At 39.1% G+C, this 21,214-nt stretch overlaps 2 protein-coding genes and 1 long non-coding RNA gene across 3 annotated transcripts; all 3 read left to right on the top strand.

Moving 5' to 3' along the window:
• The first annotated feature begins 5,340 nt into the window (after positions 1-5,340).
• Positions 5,341-8,150, top strand: LOC136434121 (uncharacterized). The gene is made up of 3 exons (XM_066426887.1): positions 5,341-5,601; positions 6,323-6,586; positions 7,509-8,150. The coding sequence occupies exons 1-2, from the start codon at positions 5,341-5,343 to the stop codon at positions 6,560-6,562; spliced, it is 501 nt and encodes a 166-aa protein (XP_066282984.1). The 3' UTR covers positions 6,563-6,586; positions 7,509-8,150.
• A 2,029-nt stretch (positions 8,151-10,179) lies between these two features.
• Positions 10,180-14,277, top strand: LOC136434120 (uncharacterized). The gene is made up of 8 exons (XM_066426886.1): positions 10,180-10,314; positions 11,213-11,250; positions 11,657-11,707; positions 12,107-12,191; positions 12,999-13,036; positions 13,406-13,456; positions 13,655-13,696; positions 14,220-14,277. Exons 1-8 carry the CDS (start codon positions 10,180-10,182, stop codon positions 14,275-14,277), a joined length of 498 nt encoding a protein of 165 aa, XP_066282983.1.
• A 417-nt stretch (positions 14,278-14,694) lies between these two features.
• LOC136433524 (uncharacterized) lies at positions 14,695-15,635 on the top strand. Its single transcript, XR_010755638.1, has 3 exons — positions 14,695-14,729; positions 15,297-15,332; positions 15,566-15,635. It is a non-coding gene; the product is annotated as an uncharacterized lncRNA (long non-coding RNA).
• Positions 15,636-21,214: the final 5,579 nt, after the last annotated feature.

The following is a 21,214-nucleotide window of genomic DNA, read 5'->3' as shown; positions in this document are numbered from 1 at the left end:
TTTCCGTCACCCAAAAGACTTTACAAAGCCGTTTCAATTCTTTTTTTTAATATTAGTCACAGTGATAACTTACAAAGTAAACAGGACTATATTGCTTTTTATCTTCATGTATCATAGCCTCTGACTCTCTTTCGTCGTTAATGATATGCCTCCTCTCTGTTTCAAATTTTAAGTGACACTATCAGCCCGACTGGCAAACAGTTCAAGATGTAAAATGAAAGTAGCAAATGTGCCAGAGTAATTGATCTGTAAATGAGCTCTTTAATTTGCCTTAAGACACCTTAACAGCAATCTGAAATTAGATGCAGAATAAGAACCACTATAAGTTAAATACCTACTAATAACGAGATTGTAAGATGTGACACAAAGTTGCAATTCATATTTGAATAAAGGCCTACAGACCAAAAGCAGCTTAAAGTAACATTTTGCATGCATTTTGTACTAATTTGCAAATACTACCATCAACAATGGCTAGTAAGTGAAATTATGATTATCTGTGAGGTTATTATAACAAATTCATAAAAGTACCAGAAAACATTATCTACTATTTGTTTTTATGTACATCATTGCTCTGAAAAAACGTTTTGAAATAAAACGTCAAACTCATTTCGAATGATTTAGTTGTTTATGGTAAGAATTTCTTTTGACTTAAAGCTATTGTTTTTTGTGCAACAACTTGCAAGTTATATACAGTATCTGTATAGTATATGTAATTTTGAGTTTGTATCATTTAGTAATTTGAGTAACTTTTTACTTATTTTTGTTGTAACTTTGAGTTTTTTGTCGTAGGCTAGTAAAGCCTAGGGCACATTGAAAGCGTATCACCATGGATGAATAAATGAAAAAAAAAAAATCTGCGAGGGTGCAGACCCTGTTTTGTCTGGACTTCTCTATATTCTGCTCAAACTTGTATCCCGGTGAATTTTGGCTATAAACAGATGGGCCACTGCACTACTCTCCAAGCAGAGGAGTGGGTCCGGTCGGTTATTGACGTGTTTTGGGCGTTTTTGTCCAACCCACGGTTGGCGACATAAAGTAAACGGCACAAAATAGAAAGCCTGACGAAAACCAGCCGCGCCCACTCCTCTGCTTGTAGAGTACATTGCACCAAAACTGTATCCGACTGCTAGGTACTGAAAAGTCACATTTACTACCATGTCCTTCAAAATGTTTATGATATGGAATAAAGATTTATTCTATTCATATTCAGTTACTGTACCATTTCATCATTACTTTCAACTTACACTGCAAAATCAAACCCTTGTGGCCCATATAATATCAACATACTCAGATGTTTTCATGACCAGTTGTAAATATATCAACACACTAGACACAATACTAGTCCTGGACCACCAAATGATTTTTTAAGTCTTAGATAAAGGCACTCTCCGTAATGAGCCCTAATTATTTGGCGACTGTAATGTATTCGTGGAACTCTAGTTGTATCTGTGCTGTGTAGCTTGATCTACCAAGCAAATAGACATCCAAGTGTAGCCATTCGGGGATTTCGTATGGATCAACACTGATCCTCCTGTCCGTTCCACTAGCAAAGTTGATTGACGTGAGAATGTCCAGGAGGTTGAGAGCCGACAAAATTCTCTTTGTTCAAGCTAATCTTACCAGCACAACAGCTCTCAAAATAGCACATTCCACTCTTCCAGAGTCAAATTGCATTATTTACGTACGTGAATGGTAAGGCCAATGGCATTCAAACATATCCTAAAACTGCTTAGAAGATTGTCCGTGACGTTTTTCTGACTCGGCTAGTAGAGGGAAAATGTCATTGTTACTTCGAATATATTCACTCTGGAAATAATTAGTTGGACACAATGAGTAACTGAAGAAAGTCAACATTTGTAGGCAAACGCAATATATTTCACTTCCCATGCATCCCCCCGTGCTAAGATGGACTATTCCGAGGTCATTCCTATGCAGAGACAACAAGGTTGACGTTCCTCACAAAGTCACAAGGGTAAAGTCATGGACGGACGGGTCATCGAACAACGTTTCGTCTTTATCGTCATGCAGTCTGCAATCGATTCGATAGACGACGCTTCTGCCATGTCAAACGAAGCTGCGTTAAAGAAAAACCTACCTACTAGAGGGCGCTTAGTTACATGGAATTTCATTGGTTACACAAGTATAGGGTAACAAAACAGTCTCGGTCTCCTACTCTGGCTTGCTATCATCATGCCATATGGTATTGCAACGCCATATAACATTCGAAAAAGTATTTCGATTTTCAAAACCTGTCTTGTTTTGCATTTTGCGATTCACCGTGTACACAGATTAGAGTTGTGCGAAGGGGGGTGAAGTCTGTCATCTCTGACTTCTTGTTAAATCGTTGTTTTATCTGCCTTTGAAACCCGTCTGGTTTGGACAGATATGAGACAACAGCCTGGTTAGTTGACTATCCACCATCGTTTGATCTGGGTGAACGTTGTCTTTGCCCGGCTGACACACGCTCATGTCCCACGTGTCCAACACAACCACGTCTGGATCCGCCCCGAACATCTCTCGTATCAGCTCCGTGATCTGGTAAGCCAGCCAGTCGCTTCCTAGCAGGTAGAAGGCTAACTTTCGCTGCTCGTGTTCTCGCATTGTTCCAGTTCTCACAAAAACCCGCGTGCCGGGACTCCTGCGCATGAGACGATGTATGACTAGATTACATTCCTGCTGCTGTAAGTGTGATGATAATCCCTGGTGTGTTTTTATACCTCTACAAGAGTTCGTTACGGATGAAAATGTACAGACACAAATGTTAGGGACTAGAAACAACAAATCACGACCGCACATTTTCAATGCTTAGATACAAATGAATGTACGCTAAGAACGGATACTAAGACCAGCCGTTCGAACATTGAGAAGATTTTTTTTCTCATTTTTAGCTCCATGCACGGATATGTCCGTGTGTCTTAAAGGTGTGGTGCTCAGTATCAATGGCAGGTATGTGTGTGTGTGGAAAGTGTTCAGCACCAAGGACAGATGTAATTGAATGCATGACAGGTGGTATGTCAGCGTTTGTGAATGATTCATTTAAGTAGTGTTCAGCACCAAGGACAGGTCGTAAACTGGGTGATCGAGCCTGTTTGAATGTAAGAAACTCACAAGCAAAAACACTTTTTGCCAGAAGCAAAAGGTTTTCTGCATTAACACATTTCTGAAGATGTTTATGTATCAAAATCATCGCCTGGCAGTCCATACTAGAACTACAAAATTATCTGTTGTCGAAAAGACGAACTCGTCAAAGAGGGTTTAGTTCCATGGATCAAAAGCGTCACCTAGCAATGTATACTAGAACTGCAAGAGTTCGAAGTCAGGCGTCGTACGGTTGAAAGGCAATATACTCGGCACAAACAACACTTTAGAAATGCATGCATAATTATTATACTAACACAGTGCTTATCTTTGCATTTCATTTTGTAATGTCATGCCTTTCTTAATCTTATACTGAAGAAAGAAAATTTTCATGCACTCAATTGTAGATTTCAGATACCTTATACACAGACCGACATTTTTTTCAGCATTATGCTGTTATCATGTCCGATTCCCATCTATATATATAGGTCAGAGCACACATAATGCATTTCAAAAGCGAGACCAAAATATCAATGCTAAACAAATATAGACAAACCCACATACAAAGTATTAAAATTCATTAGTGTTTCCTCATAGTGACTTAGTTTAGCTATCAATGTATGCCATATGTAGATTAGTCTCTGAAAATTATCACTGTTGTTATTTGCCATATATTGTACTTTGTTCATGCCACGGGAGTCCATCTAATTTCTAACGTCTGTGTAGTTTGCATGTATTTCTAACACACTGACCGTACGCAGCAAAATGCTTTTCGACGGGACAAAGCCTTACGGCATGATATTGCAGTTCTAGTAAACATTGCTAGAGGACGCCTAACCTCTGCTCGGATCGGACAGTAATAGTTAATCAGATGCTACACTCGGTCCATGGAAGGACTAAAAAATCATGGGTCGGGATTCTTTTTGTCGGCCTATTTGTCTTTTCGCAGTTATATGTTTTCCATATATCGCGTTGTAGTGTATGAGTTGTGTTTAGTTTGAAGTTTGGTTCGTGGATTTTTTTTTCTATAATCCTTTTATTGAACCCTTACATTTTCATTCTGGTTGCAGTTTCGCAATGTTAAACTGTATTTCTTAGATCACGTCGGCCGAAATCTAAAACAACGAAAAAAGAGAGAAAAAGAATCCCCACCTAACAACCCTTTTGGTACCGTAACCGTGACCGGAAACACAACTGTGTGTCCGTACAGTAAGCCAGACGTTATAGCTTTTTAATAGCCGTTAGTCAATGGATCAATATACTAGTAACTTTTCCAGTAGCGCCATTTATGACTCACAACAATCGCCCAACGTTCCTCGAACGTACACTGCGTTATGACGTCATATTCCATCTCCAAGATATGTTTGGAACAACAAAGTACAAACCCCATATATGCATTCCACTGGCTCAACACTGACAAAGTGCTCAAAATGTGGGACCAACTGGTAGCGTTGTTTTCCTGTTGTGCGGTTGTGAATAAGGTTTCACCTGGTGAGGAGAAGCCTGGAGACGAACACCAGGACGAGACCATGGTCAGAGAGACCGCGGGTAAGTTAGGCGGAAAAATTGTTGTGTTTCCGGTTACCCGACCTAGGTTACCTAGCCTACCGCTAGTCGACCGCTGGCAATGGACATAAAGAGTTTCGGTTTGACATCTGTGTGATAAAATTCAAAACAGAACTAAAAGAAGTCTTGCAAATTTTGTTACAGCCTTCCAGTATTTCACACTCTTTTAACAGTTGATGTAGGAATGTGTAGCAAACATTAATTTGATAACATCATTGCGCTTGTACAATGTATATCGGTATGATCACAATGTGGTGTTGATAATCTTAGTATCCAGATGCAGTGTAACATTGTTAGACGATGTTTGCGGGATCAATCGGGCTAGAATCTTTTTACAAACAAAGCAGAACCTCCAACCCTCAGGAAGGACCGTTATCGCAAACGGAACATTTCTTTTCCTAGGCCGAATACACCGTTATGAAAATCTGCAGGGGGGTATCGTCTGTTTGGAGTTGTGTAAGGCCATGAAAGGGAAAATCTGCCGTATGCCCCAGTAGAGTCAATCCACTTATAGATAACTTGTTTCATGTTGCTGAGGGACTAGTCTGCTATATGTTTCTTAGATGGATAAACGATCAAACACCAAGTTTGCTAACGTGTCTCCTGGTGGCTTTCTACGGAACTGCAGTGGATCCCGGTTTTGATATATTTTCAGACGCGTCAACGATTCCAGTAAGCAGTCCACCCACACCCATCATGTCGCGCCCAGCCAGATCTTCAAACGGCATCCTAGTCCAGCTACGAGATGAGGGGGTGCTACCCGGCCTGAAACAGCGCGACAATGCCGTCGCCTTCCATGTACCGGCCGAGAACCCCGACACTCCTCCCCGCTACCGCATGAGGCTGAAGAAACTGGAGAAGAGGATGGAGGAACGTCGTGAGAAGGTGAAGAAGCCCTGCCCGGAATCTGCTGACGATCTCAAGAGGCAGCTTAGCGACGCGGAGGTTAGGAGACAGGTGAGGGAATGGTTCGACTTCAGACTTGAAAAGATGAAAACAAGACCAATTCCAAGATACAAAAACCGGACGTTCTGCTGAAGTACCGAGACCACACACCAGGTGGCCCCAAATTAACCTTGACCTCCGTCTGCCAATCCTTATACACATGCCAATTATCATCACAATCCATAAAGAATCCAGAAACTGTGTGTTTCTGTTTCTTGTTGTAGTCTGGATTGTTTGTGATGATACTTGGTAACGTGTCTGGGTAGATCTTGGGGAGACGAAGCTACAGGCCGATATATTTGGGCCTCCTAGGCACCTTCCCTTGGTACTGCAGCTAACTTGCGGTTTTGTATCTTTCTGTTGTTGACATGCTGTGGTATTCGTATTTGATTGGCAAATAGTTTTTCATGCCAGAACAGTGGTGTAGGTTCAGGCGCCTTGTTCTGGAACTGCAGTGGCGTTTATGTCAAAATCTATCAAAGAAGATAACTGAATAAAGGGGCGACGGGTTTTCATGACTTGCGGCATGCAGATAGCTTATACCTGCATGCAATAAGACGCAAATTATGAAAATCAGGACTTTATTTGCATAATTAATGGGGAACGTCTCTAATTCCAGTGCTTTTTCATGAAAGGATCTAGGACTTGAATACAGGTAACATGTGAAATTTGTGGCAAGTGGAACATTTACGGATTACCATTATTCTTTCATTTCATTTACCGATCATTACAGGAGTTGTTGGGCAAGAAGACCGACAAGATTTCTACGACGTCTGCTGAGAAAGCAACCAAGGTCAAAGCCAAGAAGGCGACCAGGAAGATGAGCAGTTCCTTCGTCATCACCTCCACCAGCGACTCTGACGTCATCACTACCCGGGAATCCCACAGGACCAAGCAGATGGAGAGACAGCTGAAGGAGAGAAGGCGGCGTGTAGCAAAGAACACGTCAGTTGACGCACTGGAGACGCGTTAGAACCTCGCTGCAGAACGCCGTAAGGTGTGTCATCTACTCGCAATGATAGCAATAGTTCCGAGACCTCATACCCCCATGAAATATTCAGGATTTTTTTTTTTTAAATATCATGCAAATGTCTTCCACATTTTCATAGTTGATTAAAATCAACTTGAACTTGTCACAAGTCCCATCATCTACCACTTTGGAATAATTGCATTGTTACACCAATTATGCAAATGAGGACCTTAGTTCCGAGACCTCATACCTCCATGAAATATTAAGGGCTATTTTGGAATATTATGCAAATGATTCCGCATTTCCATAATCTATGACTGGTGTCGTTCACGTTTAACCAACTTAATCTTGTCACAATTATGTAATTCCTACGCTCTCTAAATAATGTATGTAACATGGCTTTTATGATTGATTGATTATTATTGTTACTGTGTAGATCTACTTAGTCGTAGTTTGTGTTTTCATATGTGAATTAGACAGGGGTACCTGAAAAACAGGCTTCACAGCCTGAGTTGTATTTGCCCTGTATGAATAAATAAAATGAAATGAAATCCTATCATTTACCACCTTGAAATAACGATATTGTTACATCAATTATACGAATGAGGACCTTACTTTTATCTGTTAATGTTGCACTTGATAAATGCAACGAATCATGACAATTTTGACGTGTGGAAATACCCGTTTTTCCTGCTTACCTCCAAGAGCTCGGGTTGTCCCACATGTCCCGTTACCGAGAGGCTAAGCTACTGTCAATTTGGCCATTTTCGCAACATTTCTTAAGTTCCCGGTCCCGCGGAGGGGAAGACCTTTCATTGGTTGTCCAACGCGTTTTGCCGCAGATGTAAAAAGGCCCGATGCTCCACCACGCAACCAGGAGCTTGAGAAAGGTTACGATTTCGCCTTTCTACATCTGCTTGGTTAATTCTTCCTTCCCACACAAAACCAGGATCACGTGGTGGCTACCGTCTCCAAGGCTCAGAAGCTCGCCCGTCCACACGCGATCAGCCCCGCGGAAGAGGAGCCCGTCTCCGCTGGCCGCTGAGGAGACAGTCCCGTAGATGGTACCGGTGGTTTAGTTTTAGTGTCGGACCAGAGGATATGACGGAACCCAAGAAATATTATATTGCCTGTCATTTAGAGCACTACACAAAATAAGAGTTTTTGAAATGTTCATGTTAAAAAGTTTAAAGACAATCCAGAGGGCACCCGGACAGAATGTCTATACAGAGAGAGATGTGCTATTCAGTTATTTCCCATAGTGACATTTGAGTTGAGAATTTCGATTACTTTTTTCGAAACAGTTAACAAACCGTACTTTACATTAACCCTATTCTATTTCTATCGTATGAAATAACTCATTAAATACCATTGTTCAATTAGTTTGTTTTATCTTGTAGCAAAATGGCAGCAGCAATATAAGACATGATGTTATGTTGGGCAGTCCCTAACTTCATTGTACCGAGCACATGAATATCTGAACTCTACACAGGAGATAACAGAAAGTGTTCCTTGACCACGACATGCTGGCATTACTGTATGTTACCACCAGGCTCTGTTTAATAAAAACGTTAGTTTTCCCTGTATTTCAGTTTTCTTATGTAGTATATTCTAAGCCAGCACCGTCTGTGTTCAGCATAAAGAACATATATGCATGTATGTGCATCTGTGTGTGTAGCTATGTATTTGTGTGTTTGTGAGCGAGATTAAGTAGTGTTCAGCACCAAGGACAGGTTAACTGGGTGCGAGCCTCATTTTGAAGATATGAAACTGACAAGCAATTGGCGCTTTTTGTCACAAATAAAAGGTTTTCTGCATTAGCACCTTTCTGGGTATGTTTACAGTTTAGGTATCAAAATCGTTACCTGGAAATCCATGCTAGAACTATGCACAATTATCTGTTGTAATATATATACGAAAAGACGTAGTCGACAAGAAGTCTCATGGATCAAAAGCGTCGTCTAGCAATGTTTACTAGAAATGCAACAGATTGAACACAAGCGTCGTGCGGTTGAAAGGCAATATGTTCGGCACAATCAACGCTTTAAAAATGCATGATTATCATACAGACAAATTACTCATCATTAATGCATTTTAATTTGTAATGTAATGTAATACCGTGTGTGTGTGTGTGTGTGTGTGTGTGTGTGTGTGTGTGTGTGTGTGTGTGTGTGTGTGTGCGTGTGTGTGTGTGTGTGTGTGTGTGTGTGTGTGTGTGTGTGTGTGTGAACAAATTAATGAATGGATCTTCATGATGTTTATTATGTTGGGTAAGTGAAGAACAGATTAGGTTACAGGCTTATAGCTTCTTCCCACGGCACTGCAGTAGAACCCGTTTTGATATCTCGTGTTCCTACGTTAACTTTAGGCCCCCTAGAGGCTTTCTTTGGAACTGCAGAGGCCAATTCCGTTTTAAGAACTTGAAAAAGAATAACCCAAGAAGATGTTGATAACGTTACGTCGCCTTTAACTATAGGGCATCCTTTATCCGCGGTTTTTAGAAATGGGGTCAGTAACACCGCCAGAATTACAAACTTAAGAGACTTAAGTATTCATAACACTGTCTAAAAGGCTTTGATAGCCATGCATTCGAGACAACGCATTAACAAGAATTACCGTCGTATATTGGAATGTTTTGTCTACAGGCTGTCGTATCCAGGCTTCGAGACTAGAACTAGTAGAAAATTGACGACCACTTTACTGGGATGCATTTGCTCCATTCATCCGCGAGTTAAAAAAAGTACCAAGCTGTCAACACTATTTAATAGGGGAAAATGATAGCGTCTGTTATGATTTAGTAAATTAATATGAATTAGTTATCAAAACATTATCAGAACACAGACCCTGTATTGAACACGTCTAAGGCCGAAGAAACTTCACACGATACACCTCACAAGAGTTAGTCCCGCCCGCAACCTGGTTGCCACAGCTGTGCTCATCCGCTGGAAGTCATACAGGAATGGCCAGAAGATAAAAAGTGTTCAAATACATCAAAATATCTTACATGTTATCCCAGCGATCAACTAGATGTCAGAATTTTTGTCAAAAGATATGATTACAAACTATAGGACGGCTGGAATCTTCAAAGTAGCTTGAGATGATGAATCTAAAACACGATTTTTCATGTTCAACGCACGATTTTCAAGTTCATTCCTCCCAGGCGTTCGATTCGCCATGTTTGTTGCCGTTGCCATGGACACGGTGTTCTATTTACACAGATGACAACTTGCCAGCTCTAGAAGCAGGTGGGGATTTTTTCTCTCTCCGTTTGTAGGCTAGAGAATCAGCAAAATATTGGTGAAAAATCACAAATCATAGTCAAAGTTACTCCTACGTTTTCTTTACACATAGAAGGGACAGTAGGGCGACCCAAAGCGGGAGTTTAGGGTCTGAATTGTACAACAACAAAAAACATTCCTAGCGCTAACTAAATAGAACAAGGTCAAAGTCACCAAGGTTATTACTACTTGTATAAGGACAACAACAGGATATTTTACGTCAAAGACAGCTTAAAATGTAACCCTTCATTTTATAAACGTGTTGTTTATGCTTAAGATAGATTTACATGTGTTTTTGATGACATTTGTAGGTGTTACTCATCTACATTGAGAAGTTGAATAATGGCGACTGCAAAGTCAGATCAACAGTCTAAGGACAACGCCAGCGTCGAGAAGACATCAATGTTTCGGAGAATGGTCCATAAATTGAAGAAAGAATCAATAGAAGACGACTTGGAGGTTGGGACTAAGATCAAAGTAAGCATTTCTTAAATTCTTCTTAGGCAGTTATTTTGCTAAATCGCCGCTGTACCGCATTGTTGTTTATGCCACTTAAAGTGATGCCACTTGAATAACATCAACATATCTAGTTCAGTTTCTTGTTACAGAATGTATAAGGCCACTTTATGTGAATTCTGTGGATGCTTCACAAAACGTAGGTAACGATTATAATGCCCCAAAGTGTGTATAAAGGACATGTTACCATTAAAAAGGGTAATAAGTGTGTTTCTAAGCTGTAGAATAGATACAACATTGTAACAAACTATACCACTACATCGGATATTTGCAGTCCAATTAAAGAAATTCTTTGCAGAACGATCTGAATGCAAGTTATAACTTGGAGCATTTTTCCAAATATTTGCAACAGTCAAAATGATTATTTTCAGAAAACACTTTTTCAGAAGTTACATAAGGTGGCCAAGTTACACTTGAGAATTGTTGTGTTTCATCATGATTATGGTTTATTACACCAATGTGTAGTTTGAAGTGAAATACAGTCAAACCTGTTCTCAGCAACCACCAAAGGGACTGAGAAAAATGGTTGCTGAGGACAGGTTGGGTTCAACTATGTAGAAATGAACGGGACTGATTTAATGCAGTTGCCTGCGCCAAGTGGTTGCTCGACAAGGTTTGACTGTATCAACATATATAAAAATAGAGTCTGAGGGAGAGTCTCACAAAGTTTCAGAGTAACTATAGTATATATCAATGATATTTTCCCCCCAGCCCTCTGTTTTAATTTTACTCTCTTACTTGAGATGTCCAAGAACCAAGGAAAGATATTTGTGTTTTTTTACATTTGTTTTATTTTGATATGTTTTGTCTATTTGTTCTGTTGTTCTTATGGTAGCAATTGTTTCCTTTTCCTATTCAGCCGACCGAGAGAGTCAGCACAGAGCCCTCGTTAAGAGAGTAAGGACTGAGTTTTAGTCAGCTTTAGCTAGCATTGAAGTCAGAAGTAGTCAGAGTTTACAACTATGAAAAAAACTAGGAAACAAGAAATCCAGTCTTCATTGTAACTGCTGTATGTTTGTCTATGGCACATACTAGTACACAGTAACTTTTTTGGGGGGAAGTAAAATGGAGGGAGTGCTCATAGTTGTACCTGTTGCTGAAAAATGTAGTGCCTCAGTACAACATTATAGTGACAAATCACCAACTTGAAGGATTTTTGAATAGACATAGACATTTTGAAATTGAAAAACAAAGTCAAGTGCAATGTACATTTCTATATGATGCCAGAAAAGATATCTTAGCTTTTTTAATATTGAATTATGATATGATTACCTAATTTTTATTATCAACTCTTTCTTCACAGGGCAAAAGAGTGCACTGGGGCTCTTTCAGAAGAACTGCAAGACCTCCAGAAGTAAGTACAGTAAATTCATGTATTTTTATTTCTATTTCAAGGTATAAGTGACATACAGGTATTTGTAGTGGTTTATGTTTGCAGTCAGAACAGTAATGTAGAATATAAAGGCATTTTTACAGTGTTTTGATTTTGCGGTAGAGAGGCACCATGAAAACCATGGCAGAGATTTCTAAATTTACGGTAACTGTGTAGTAGGAACAATATTGGAAAACAATAAACACAGATGAAAAATTGACTTCAAAGGACCAACCTCAGAAACAATTCAAGCAACAGCTGTTCCAATACTGTCAGCCATTATGTTTTCTTTGTTAATACTTTTGGCTGAAAACGACATCAAGAATTGTTTATCATGATTATGGCATATCACTGTGAGTAATGCTTACATTCCAACATTAGAGCAGGGAAGACTTCAATGTTCAGAAGGATGATCAACAAACTGAAAAAGGAGTCGGGTGAAGAAGACTTGGATGCTGCGTCCAAGGTAAGTTCTAATGTTTCTTACAGGGAGTTTATTTATGTGTCAATACTGAAAATCATAACTTTCACAGTGGTTCTATTTCATAAAAGGCGGGGAAGGGAGGTTTTGAGCTGTGTTTAGACGTCTCGTTCAAAACAATCCTGTAGCATGGCTACAGTCATCATACAATGGAGACGTATTTACTGTGTCATGAATGATTGTGAGGAGGCCACTGTGAAAACCGTAAATTTGATAAAACCACTGCGAAAGTTTCAAGATTTACAGTAGTAATGGCAAGTACTCAGTAGTTATAGCATTTGAAGTGAAGTACATCATTCTAACAGTCTTCTTCGTTAATGAAAAATAATGAAAGCCACTTGATGTAAATTCTGTGGATGCTTGACTTGGTGGTTTAATATTGTAAAGCCACAGAGTATAAAATATCTTATGTTTGAGTCAAGTGTGACATTCTAAGGACAGAACTGTAGAGTCCATGCACATAAAAAAAAAATTGGCTGATGATTTCTTCCTTAGATTGCTTTGCTGAATGATCTGAATAGTAAACCATAATATGAAACATTTGGCTATTGAAGCTGAAATTTGCTTCAGTTCGGTATTTACTTAAGGATCCTCAGAAAATGTCATCTGCAGAAGTTACATAAGGTAGCCATAGTAGCTGAAGTTTGGAGTTCTTCTCATAACTATGATTTGAATTTTATTTGTAAGCAGGTATGCATTATTTTTAGAAATCCCTTTTGTTTTGCTATACTTTGCATGTTTGTTTGTTTTTTGTTTATTGTAGCATGTTTTCTTTCTTACTCTCTTACTCAGCCAAGTCAGAGAGGCGGCAGTGAGCCCTCGTTGAAAGAGTAAGAACTCAGTAGTTTTAGTTAGCTTTAGCTTGCACTGAAGTCAGAAGTAGTCAGAGTTTAGAGCCATGGAAAAATGGGGTGAAAGTACAGTCTTCAACGTTATGTAACAGACGTTTGCAACATGCTTGCATGTAACGTTATACCCTGTTTATAAGAGAAGCAGAAAAATGAAAGTTCTCTGAGTTGTTACTAGTACTGCTACAAAAATGAAATCATTTCTCCATCATTACAAAAACATATAAAAAAGATTAAGGGTAAATGTATTTTGTTTATCATTACAGAGGTACCTGCTTTGTTTTTTTATATATAATATCGTTACTTATGATGATATAATTATTTACTTTTTTTCTTTTCTCTTCCTTTCAGCGTGATAGAGTACACTGATGCTCTTTTGGAGAACCTACAAGACCTTCAGAAGTAAGTGAGAGCTATATAGGAAACAAATATTGGAAAAAATACAACATAGATAATTGCTAGTTGCTTCTGCTGTATACTTTAAGAAACACTTACAAAATAGTGAAACAACTGTCACAACTAATGTCTGCTATTTTCTTTAGTAGTCGTTGGAAGAGATCATGCATGCTGAAATGTTTCTACTTTCAATTGTTGTTTCAGCTTGTTTCGGACGAAACAACACTACACCTCCCTTTTTGTCAGGTAACTCTAGAAGTTGTATTTTTCTTGAATATAGATTGAATGTAAAGGAAGGTTGGGTTTGATGAGTATATGAAAGGTGGCAAGTCTAGGGCAGAATCTAATATACTCAAATCTATGGAACTCTATATAGATATGCACTTTTCTTTCTATGTCACTTGATGCAAATTCAACAAGCTAGCTATATTCCGGCACAGCAATCTATGCAAAAAAGACTTTCTGTCATACTTTTTGGCAAATGGAAGAATTTTCGCACCATCAATACATTTTAAGTCTATTTTCAGCTTAAAGCAGCATCATGTAACATCATGATGATATAAAAATGCATGATAATGATACAAATGTGTTGATCAGTGGTATTAGATGTCAATTACATGATCATGAAGATTTTGCGATCAAGAATATTTCAAATTTTGATGCCAAGATGTTACATAATGCAGTTTAATTGCAAACTTCTGTGATTAAAAAGAATGATGTGAAGAAGAGAAAATGCAACAGTTCTTTACTTTGTGTTTGATTTCTAAAGGAGGCTACAAGAGCAAACTGAAGAAAACCACGAACAGGAGAACAAGATTCTGAGGTAAGAACAGCCATTTTCCACTGACTTCAGCCCTGCCCTTGGTGCTGAAGAGATATCTACTAACATGGAATGTCCACTTTTAAAGAATAAACTTTTATTTCATACAAATGCTAGGTAGACTTTATATCCTTTTCATCATGTTAACTAAGAAAAAGATAATAACAGCTCTAGCTAGATTTTTTAATATTCACCATGTATAAGTTTAACTGCAAAATTTTTCTTTGGAATTCAGCGTTTCTACTGTTTGGGCTGCAAACTCATTTTCATCGTTCCATGAAATTTATTAGCGCCATGAACTTACTTTTTAAAATGTTTTTGCTTGCTATCTTGAACATAGGAGCACTGTCTGTTATGTCATTTCACAGTTATGGACATGATAGTCGTCATCATGATCCTTAATATCTTTTTATGACTTGTTTCTAGTGACTTTGCCGGACGGCTAGAGGTCACCAATACGTAAGTTACAAATTATCATTTTTAAATCTTATCAGCTGATCTCGAACTAGAGCTGTCACCATTGTGAAACCATGGTGGCAAAGCTTATATGCAAATTAAGATATATATGCAGTCAAACCTGGCTGGGCAACCACCTCCAGTCATAAGCCACATTGAAACAGTCCCGTACAATTTACATTGTTTTAAGACCCTCTTGTTTGGAGCAACCGCCCCCAGGCACAAACCATTTTTCTCTGTCCCTTGAGTTGTTGTTGAGACCAAGTTTGACTGTATTTGTTTTAGTAAATCTAGGATTACAAGCATGTAAGGTTGTTATAGGCTTGTACAAATTTTGAATGGCTTTTTATATACAATCTGGGCCACAAGCTGCCTCTAAGACCACACAAATTTGGGAACTGAAATGAAAGATTGACAATAGCTCTTTTTTTTTCTTTTTATAACACAATAGTGTTATAAAGTATTGAGTACAGATCTAGAGAAATGTTAAGAAACATAGAAATTTGATAGAAAGTGGTTCAAATCAGTTGTTTGAAGATGCTCAACAATTTCTTTAATGTCTTTCCTTAGAATGATCCGGCAGCTGGAAGAAAACACACGACACAGGTGAGTTTGGTTCGAGGACTCTCACTCACTCACTCACTCACTCACTCACTCACTCACTCACTCACTCATGCACTCACTCATGTACTTATTCACTCACCCACACAGACACACCCATACACTAACTCACTCACCCACCCACTCACTCACTCACTACACAGTTTATTGTGTGTTGCTCCCAAACTTTGTACTATACCATATTTGATCATTTCTGTCCATTCTGTGTAACACAACAGGATCTCCCAGAAAGATGAGTTCATCCAGCAGCTTCAAGCTCGTGTGGATGTACTGGAGTCAGAAAAGGAACGGTGAGTTAACTTTGTTTCAAAACTTTAGCAAAATACTTGACAATGTGTAATATGTGTATTTTGATTTATAAGACATGGTCAGAACCTGAGCTTTATCAACTTGAATGTCAAAGTCTAGTTTTTAAAGATCATTTTTTAAAGAATATCAGAGTCACAGTACAACACATTAAACCCTCACTTGTCTTACCCAGAGGGAGAACAGAAGCAGCCGCGAAGATCAGAGAACTAGAGAAGCGACTCGTGGACCAGGCTGCAAACACACGACAGCGGTGAGTTGGATTCAGAAATATGACTCACTCACTCACTCTTATTCATTCGTTCATTCACTCACTCACTCACTCAATCACTCACTCACTCACTCACTCAATCAATCAATCAATCAATCAATCAATCAATCAATCACTCCCTTACCCACTCACACCAACCTTATTGTCCCCAATGTTCTCAGACTTGGGAGTGTCAGATGTATATAATTAAACCCTCCCTTTGACAAGGTTAGGGATAAGTTACTTGATATCTAATGATAACAGAATAGCATTTTTCCCAATGCTGTATTAGAATAAGTACCTAAGGCGGGCCCACTGTTGAAATCCACACAAAAGAGAGATTTGGTGAATATTTCATTTCCAGGATTGGTCTAATTTTGTTCATTCTGTTTACAACAGAGTCTCCCTGAAAGATGAGGAGATTCGCAAGCTGAAGTCTCGTGTGGAGGTTCTTGAGTCAGAAAAGAAGGGGTAAGTTGTCTGCATTACCTTTAAGGAAACTCTCATTTTGGTATGAAAAGGTATAGCTAAAATTTGGAATCTGTGCCCCTCCCCCTTTGATTCTTACCCAATGACATGTTTTATGATGGTGTCTTAAAATGCGTGCCCAATTGAAGCAATGACCATCTTGAAACAGCATTTAAACTGCTTGAATAATTACTTGTAATAAGTTTGATAGTAAATTTTCCGTCTAACTGGTGGTCTCTATGATTATGTGCTATTTTTATCTTTTACAGGTTTCATGAGGCCAGATTGCATGTGGGCACTCAATCCCAGCAGGGGAAGAATGTCCTGATTGACCCACGGTCCATACTAAAGGACATACAGAAGGTATGTGACATTCAAAAAAATTAACTTTGGCTTTGTCATGTAAAAGTGGTAAGAACAGACCATGTTGTAAGACAGTGAATCAAATAAATGTAATGTTACTGCCATACACCAATTTTTCTATCAGACAAGGTACATTTGCAGTCATTATGATATCGTATTGTAGGAATTTGACCACTATTCAGGGTTTCACTATTGTGCTTAATCTTACCAATCACTACCAATGGGATTAAGATAGAGAATTTGCTCACTAAAAGGTCTTCCCTAAGTTTCGTTCTGACACTCTTTCTACCTTTTATACTATTATAGTGCCTGCGAAGCTGGTGTGTTACGCCTAATGGCGGTTATACCGGCTATATAGATACAGATATTATTACAATGTGCTTTATGTTGTTTCCAATAAAATGTATGATATTCCATGATGCATGAAGGAATAATCAAATATTCTATTATCCTTTTTTTAGATGAGAAAAGAGAATGAGCAGAAAACTGCACATCAGCAGGAAGTGGTCAGAAAGATGCAAGAACAGGTAAGGGTCGAAAACTGATTTTGCTTGTCTAAATTATCCTATTTTGTCTTCTTGTATGACTTTTAACGATTATGATACTACATACATGTTAAACTTAGATTATATCCTGGTTACTAAAGTATCTTCCATTTGTAGTATTATTAGATTAAAGTATGGTAATACCGTCAGACACTCTTTAAATGTGTATCAATGGATCAATTAAACATGGAGAAATATTATTTATTCCGTTGATAGTTGGAGGCTAACAAGGGGGTTGTCAAGAAGCTCAAACAGGTGAGTTTTGCGGATTCTGAAAATTTTTGATGAATGCAACTATTGTATTTGCCATTTTCAAAATGATATAACAAGATATCATATTGATCAGTGCTATCGAGAAACAGAATAATGAAACAAAGGCAGTCCTCCATTTTGATATTAAACTTAATATACTATATCTATTTTAGGTTCTGCACTGTAATAAATTCACATTATGTAAATACTATGCTTGCCAAGATGTACTGTTCCATACAATTAACATCCCTTCTACCATGGCATCATTACAGGAGCTCACTGAGCAGATTGGGGCACATGAACATGTAAGTCACAAGTTTATGGACCCTATACTACAGCTCTTGCTTTCCTGCTAATACTGTTGGAAGTGTCCTTTAGTGAACAACCGATGCTAGTATTTCAAAGCACTTCTTCTAATTCAGTCGCTATTAAGCAATTACAATAATAAAACAATCAATAACAAAAAAATAAATGTTTATGGAGAACTCAAGTTCCGTAAGTCTTAGGTAAACATTATTTCCATCACTGATGAAAAGTGTCAGGTGGACACTTGAAAGGTCTGATCATTTCATACTGTAATCCAGTGGTATAGATTGAATTACAATTCTATCATTGATCAACAACAAATTCTTCTCTGACCTTCAAATTTACATGTTACTGACATCTTCCTGTCCATGGTGCTGATTGTTATGCTGTTATCGCTTCTTTAGGGCAAAGTGAAGAAAGATATGACAGGGACGTCAGATAAGAAAGAACATGCGGCTTCTGAGGTGCCCACGCTACTCATCAACGGCGTCCCTCTACAAGATGACGAGCAGCACAAAGAAGCAGATGAGAAGGAAGCTGTGGCTTTTGAGGTGCCCACGCTACTCATCAACGGCCTCCCTCTGCAAGATGATGAGCAGCACGAACCTGCAGCTGTTCCGGTGTCCAAGGTCCTCCTCAATGACCTCCCACTGCAAGATGATTTACATATACAGCATGTACAGACAGAGAAGGAAGCTGCGACTGTCGCGATGGCAAAGACTGACAAGCCAGTGAAGGATGAAGAGAATATTCCACAGTACATTCCCGATGGATACCCTCCAACAAATGGTGCAAATGAGGGTGAAACATTCGGGAAAGAACCTGCTATCCCACAGGGCTTCGTGAATCGCAGCCTGCCGTCAGGTGATGCAAACATAACAGAGACATCAGGAAATCCTGAGCTAGAGCTGCCATGCCTTCCAGAGTTCCTCGCTGTGCAGAGCGTCACCCAGATTCTTGTAGAGCACCGAGTTTACCCGCACTCGTCTATGGTCCACTTCTTTCCGCTTGATGTGCTGGACGAGGCTTTTCCCGACTCCCTCATGAAACAGTACCTTCTCTCTCAACGCTTAGCAGCCTATGCTCACCAGGCACATTTGATGTGTGCAATGGATCGTGGACTGAAAAATGTTCCACCTGAGAATTCTTACACTGTCACTGCTCGAAAGTCAGCGTCATCCCCAGCACAGGCCTGTTCGGGAGATTACAAGCTGAATCACAGTGAATTGAAGCAGAGGACCTCCGTCAGGTCAAGGGCCTCTTTGGACTCACTGTCAACTCCTGAAGCCGGCGGTGGAGACATAAAACCACAGTGTACAGGAGAACCATCCTGCGGGTGGAAACTGGAGAAGCCTCCCAAGCACCACGACTTTGGAGAGCAGAATATGAGTCTCCTGGACTTCATAGCAGTTGATGAGCCTCGTGGACTGGAAATGCTGATCGAGAGGAGAGCACCACGGCAGTTCTGGTCTGAACCAGACGTTGTAAGAGGAGATGAACCCCGAGGACTGTAAATTGTGCTTGAGACTTCATTTACACCAGAACATGTCCACGCGGGGCATCAGAAGGTATTGCAGAGATGTCAACTCACCGACATGTTTCGCACTGCGTCGACCAACGACATGGCCACTGCGTCCTGCCACGGAAAGAGCCACAAGTTTCCTGGCACTGAGGGAGAGGACACTGTCCAAGACGACCCTGCTTCGAATTCTTTCCCACTGGCGCTGCTGAAGTCCAGAATTATGAGAGGCTACAGGCTGACCACTGCATTATGCTGACTGAGCAGTTTCAGAACATGATCGCAGAAGACTTAACGGGACTTTGTGCCACAATGGCAGACATGATACTGCATGTTCAGCAAGGTGATCATAAGAAATCACATGTGAATACTGTGTCAACAATTATGCACATACATTATAAGTAATATTCTGCCGTTTGTCTACATTTAGTTTCCATCTGTGTACATAGATATCAGGATATTGTGCTTACATCTCTTCGATATTCACAAAGCAAGAGTAAACACTGCTACAACCTATTTTGATTCATTTTACTTTTAATTGATCATTTATTGATTCATTCATTCTAAGCATCACCTGACGCATTAAAATAGATGACTAAAACTGAGCATATTTGATTTTATCATACTTAGAATACATGGGTCATTGCATGTAAAGATAATTCACAATACTTCACTTCAGAGACGACATGTTTATGTGTGAAATTGTATTGAAATTTTACATACATGTATATATCAAAATGACACTTATGTTTGAACGACAGAGATCTATTTAGAAAAACACATATTTTAAGCAGAGATGTATCATGTTTTACACAGTCATGCATATATATATGCGTGTAAAGACAGAGTTTTGAACTGAGACATATTTTGTGTTGCAATTCAGAACTATATGTACACTGACTGTTATTGTGGCTTTGCACACATGTGAAATGTAATAATATATTCTGAAGTGCCAAGATGATTTTGCTGTGTTTCTTGGATTGTGTTGTGACTGATTTTACATGGAATAGATCTGATACTAAACAAAGATGTCGAAGCTATATCATTCATCCACATCGATATTAATCAGCTTCCATGCTTTGCACGTTTACTAAGTGAATAATTTGTACATGAAAATGATAGCGTTCTGTAGCGGTGCTTTTTTTTCTTCCACAACCATTTTTGTAGGTTATAATTACTTATATTATCTAGGTAGTGCCTACATTAAAATATATCGGGTTTCTTACCGGTGCTGTGGTTGGAGTACATCTTCAGACGCTCTTCTCTTCGCTTCGTCATGTGTTCCTCGAATTAGTCGGGTTGGTTGAAGTACCAGAAGGTTCCAACAGGGAAACAAACGTAAACGGATAACCTAGAACAGTACAAAAATACAATACGTTAGCTACTACTACATACTAAATGTACATCAACTCTTCCTTTAGTTACTCTCTTTCAAACATAAATGGTCCCTGCAGTTAAAAAAATAAGCTGTTTACTTTGGGAGCCCGAACGTACACCGTTTACTGTCCCAAGAGTTATCTACCACTCAAAAATGACGGCCATAGCATGTCCAGAATATGAGATATCAAAAAGTTCCACTGCAGTACTGTAGAAACAGTGTCCTTGGTAGAAAGTTGCTAGCCAACCCCTAGGCCCTACCCACCTACCAAATATCGAATGGATCCATCATCTACTTCTCAAGTTATGCTGTACTATGTGAGCACTGAAAACGTGACTTTCTTGGCAAAGGTATCAATAGTAAAACAAATAATTCAAAGCAGACACTTAACCTTATGTGTCTTTACATCCATTACGTTTGATCAAGAGATGGATGAAAAAAATCCTGTTTATGTGTTTGTCCAGATGAGACTTCCAAACT

The sequence above is a fragment of the Branchiostoma lanceolatum genome, chromosome 4 (assembly GCF_035083965.1).
Source record: "Branchiostoma lanceolatum isolate klBraLanc5 chromosome 4, klBraLanc5.hap2, whole genome shotgun sequence".
Lineage (NCBI taxonomy): Eukaryota > Metazoa > Chordata > Leptocardii > Amphioxiformes > Branchiostomatidae > Branchiostoma > Branchiostoma lanceolatum.
The sequence above is the reverse complement of the archived record's forward strand: the minus strand, read 5'-3'. Positions and strand labels throughout refer to the sequence as shown.

Coding starts and splice junctions, on each gene's coding strand:
- LOC136434120 (XM_066426886.1), top strand. CDS start 10,180: ATGGCGACTGCAAAGTCAGATCAACAGTCTAAGGACAACGCCAGCGTC. Junction 12,192..12,998: donor ACTTGGATGCTGCGTCCAAG/GTAAGTTCTAAT, acceptor TCTCTTACTCAG/CCAAGTCAGAGAGGCGGCAG. Junction 13,697..14,219: donor TACACCTCCCTTTTTGTCAG/GTAACTCTAGAA, acceptor TGATTTCTAAAG/GAGGCTACAAGAGCAAACTG.
- LOC136434121 (XM_066426887.1), top strand. CDS start 5,341: ATGTCGCGCCCAGCCAGATCTTCAAACGGCATCCTAGTCCAGCTACGA. Junction 5,602..6,322: donor ACGCGGAGGTTAGGAGACAG/GTGAGGGAATGG, acceptor CGATCATTACAG/GAGTTGTTGGGCAAGAAGAC.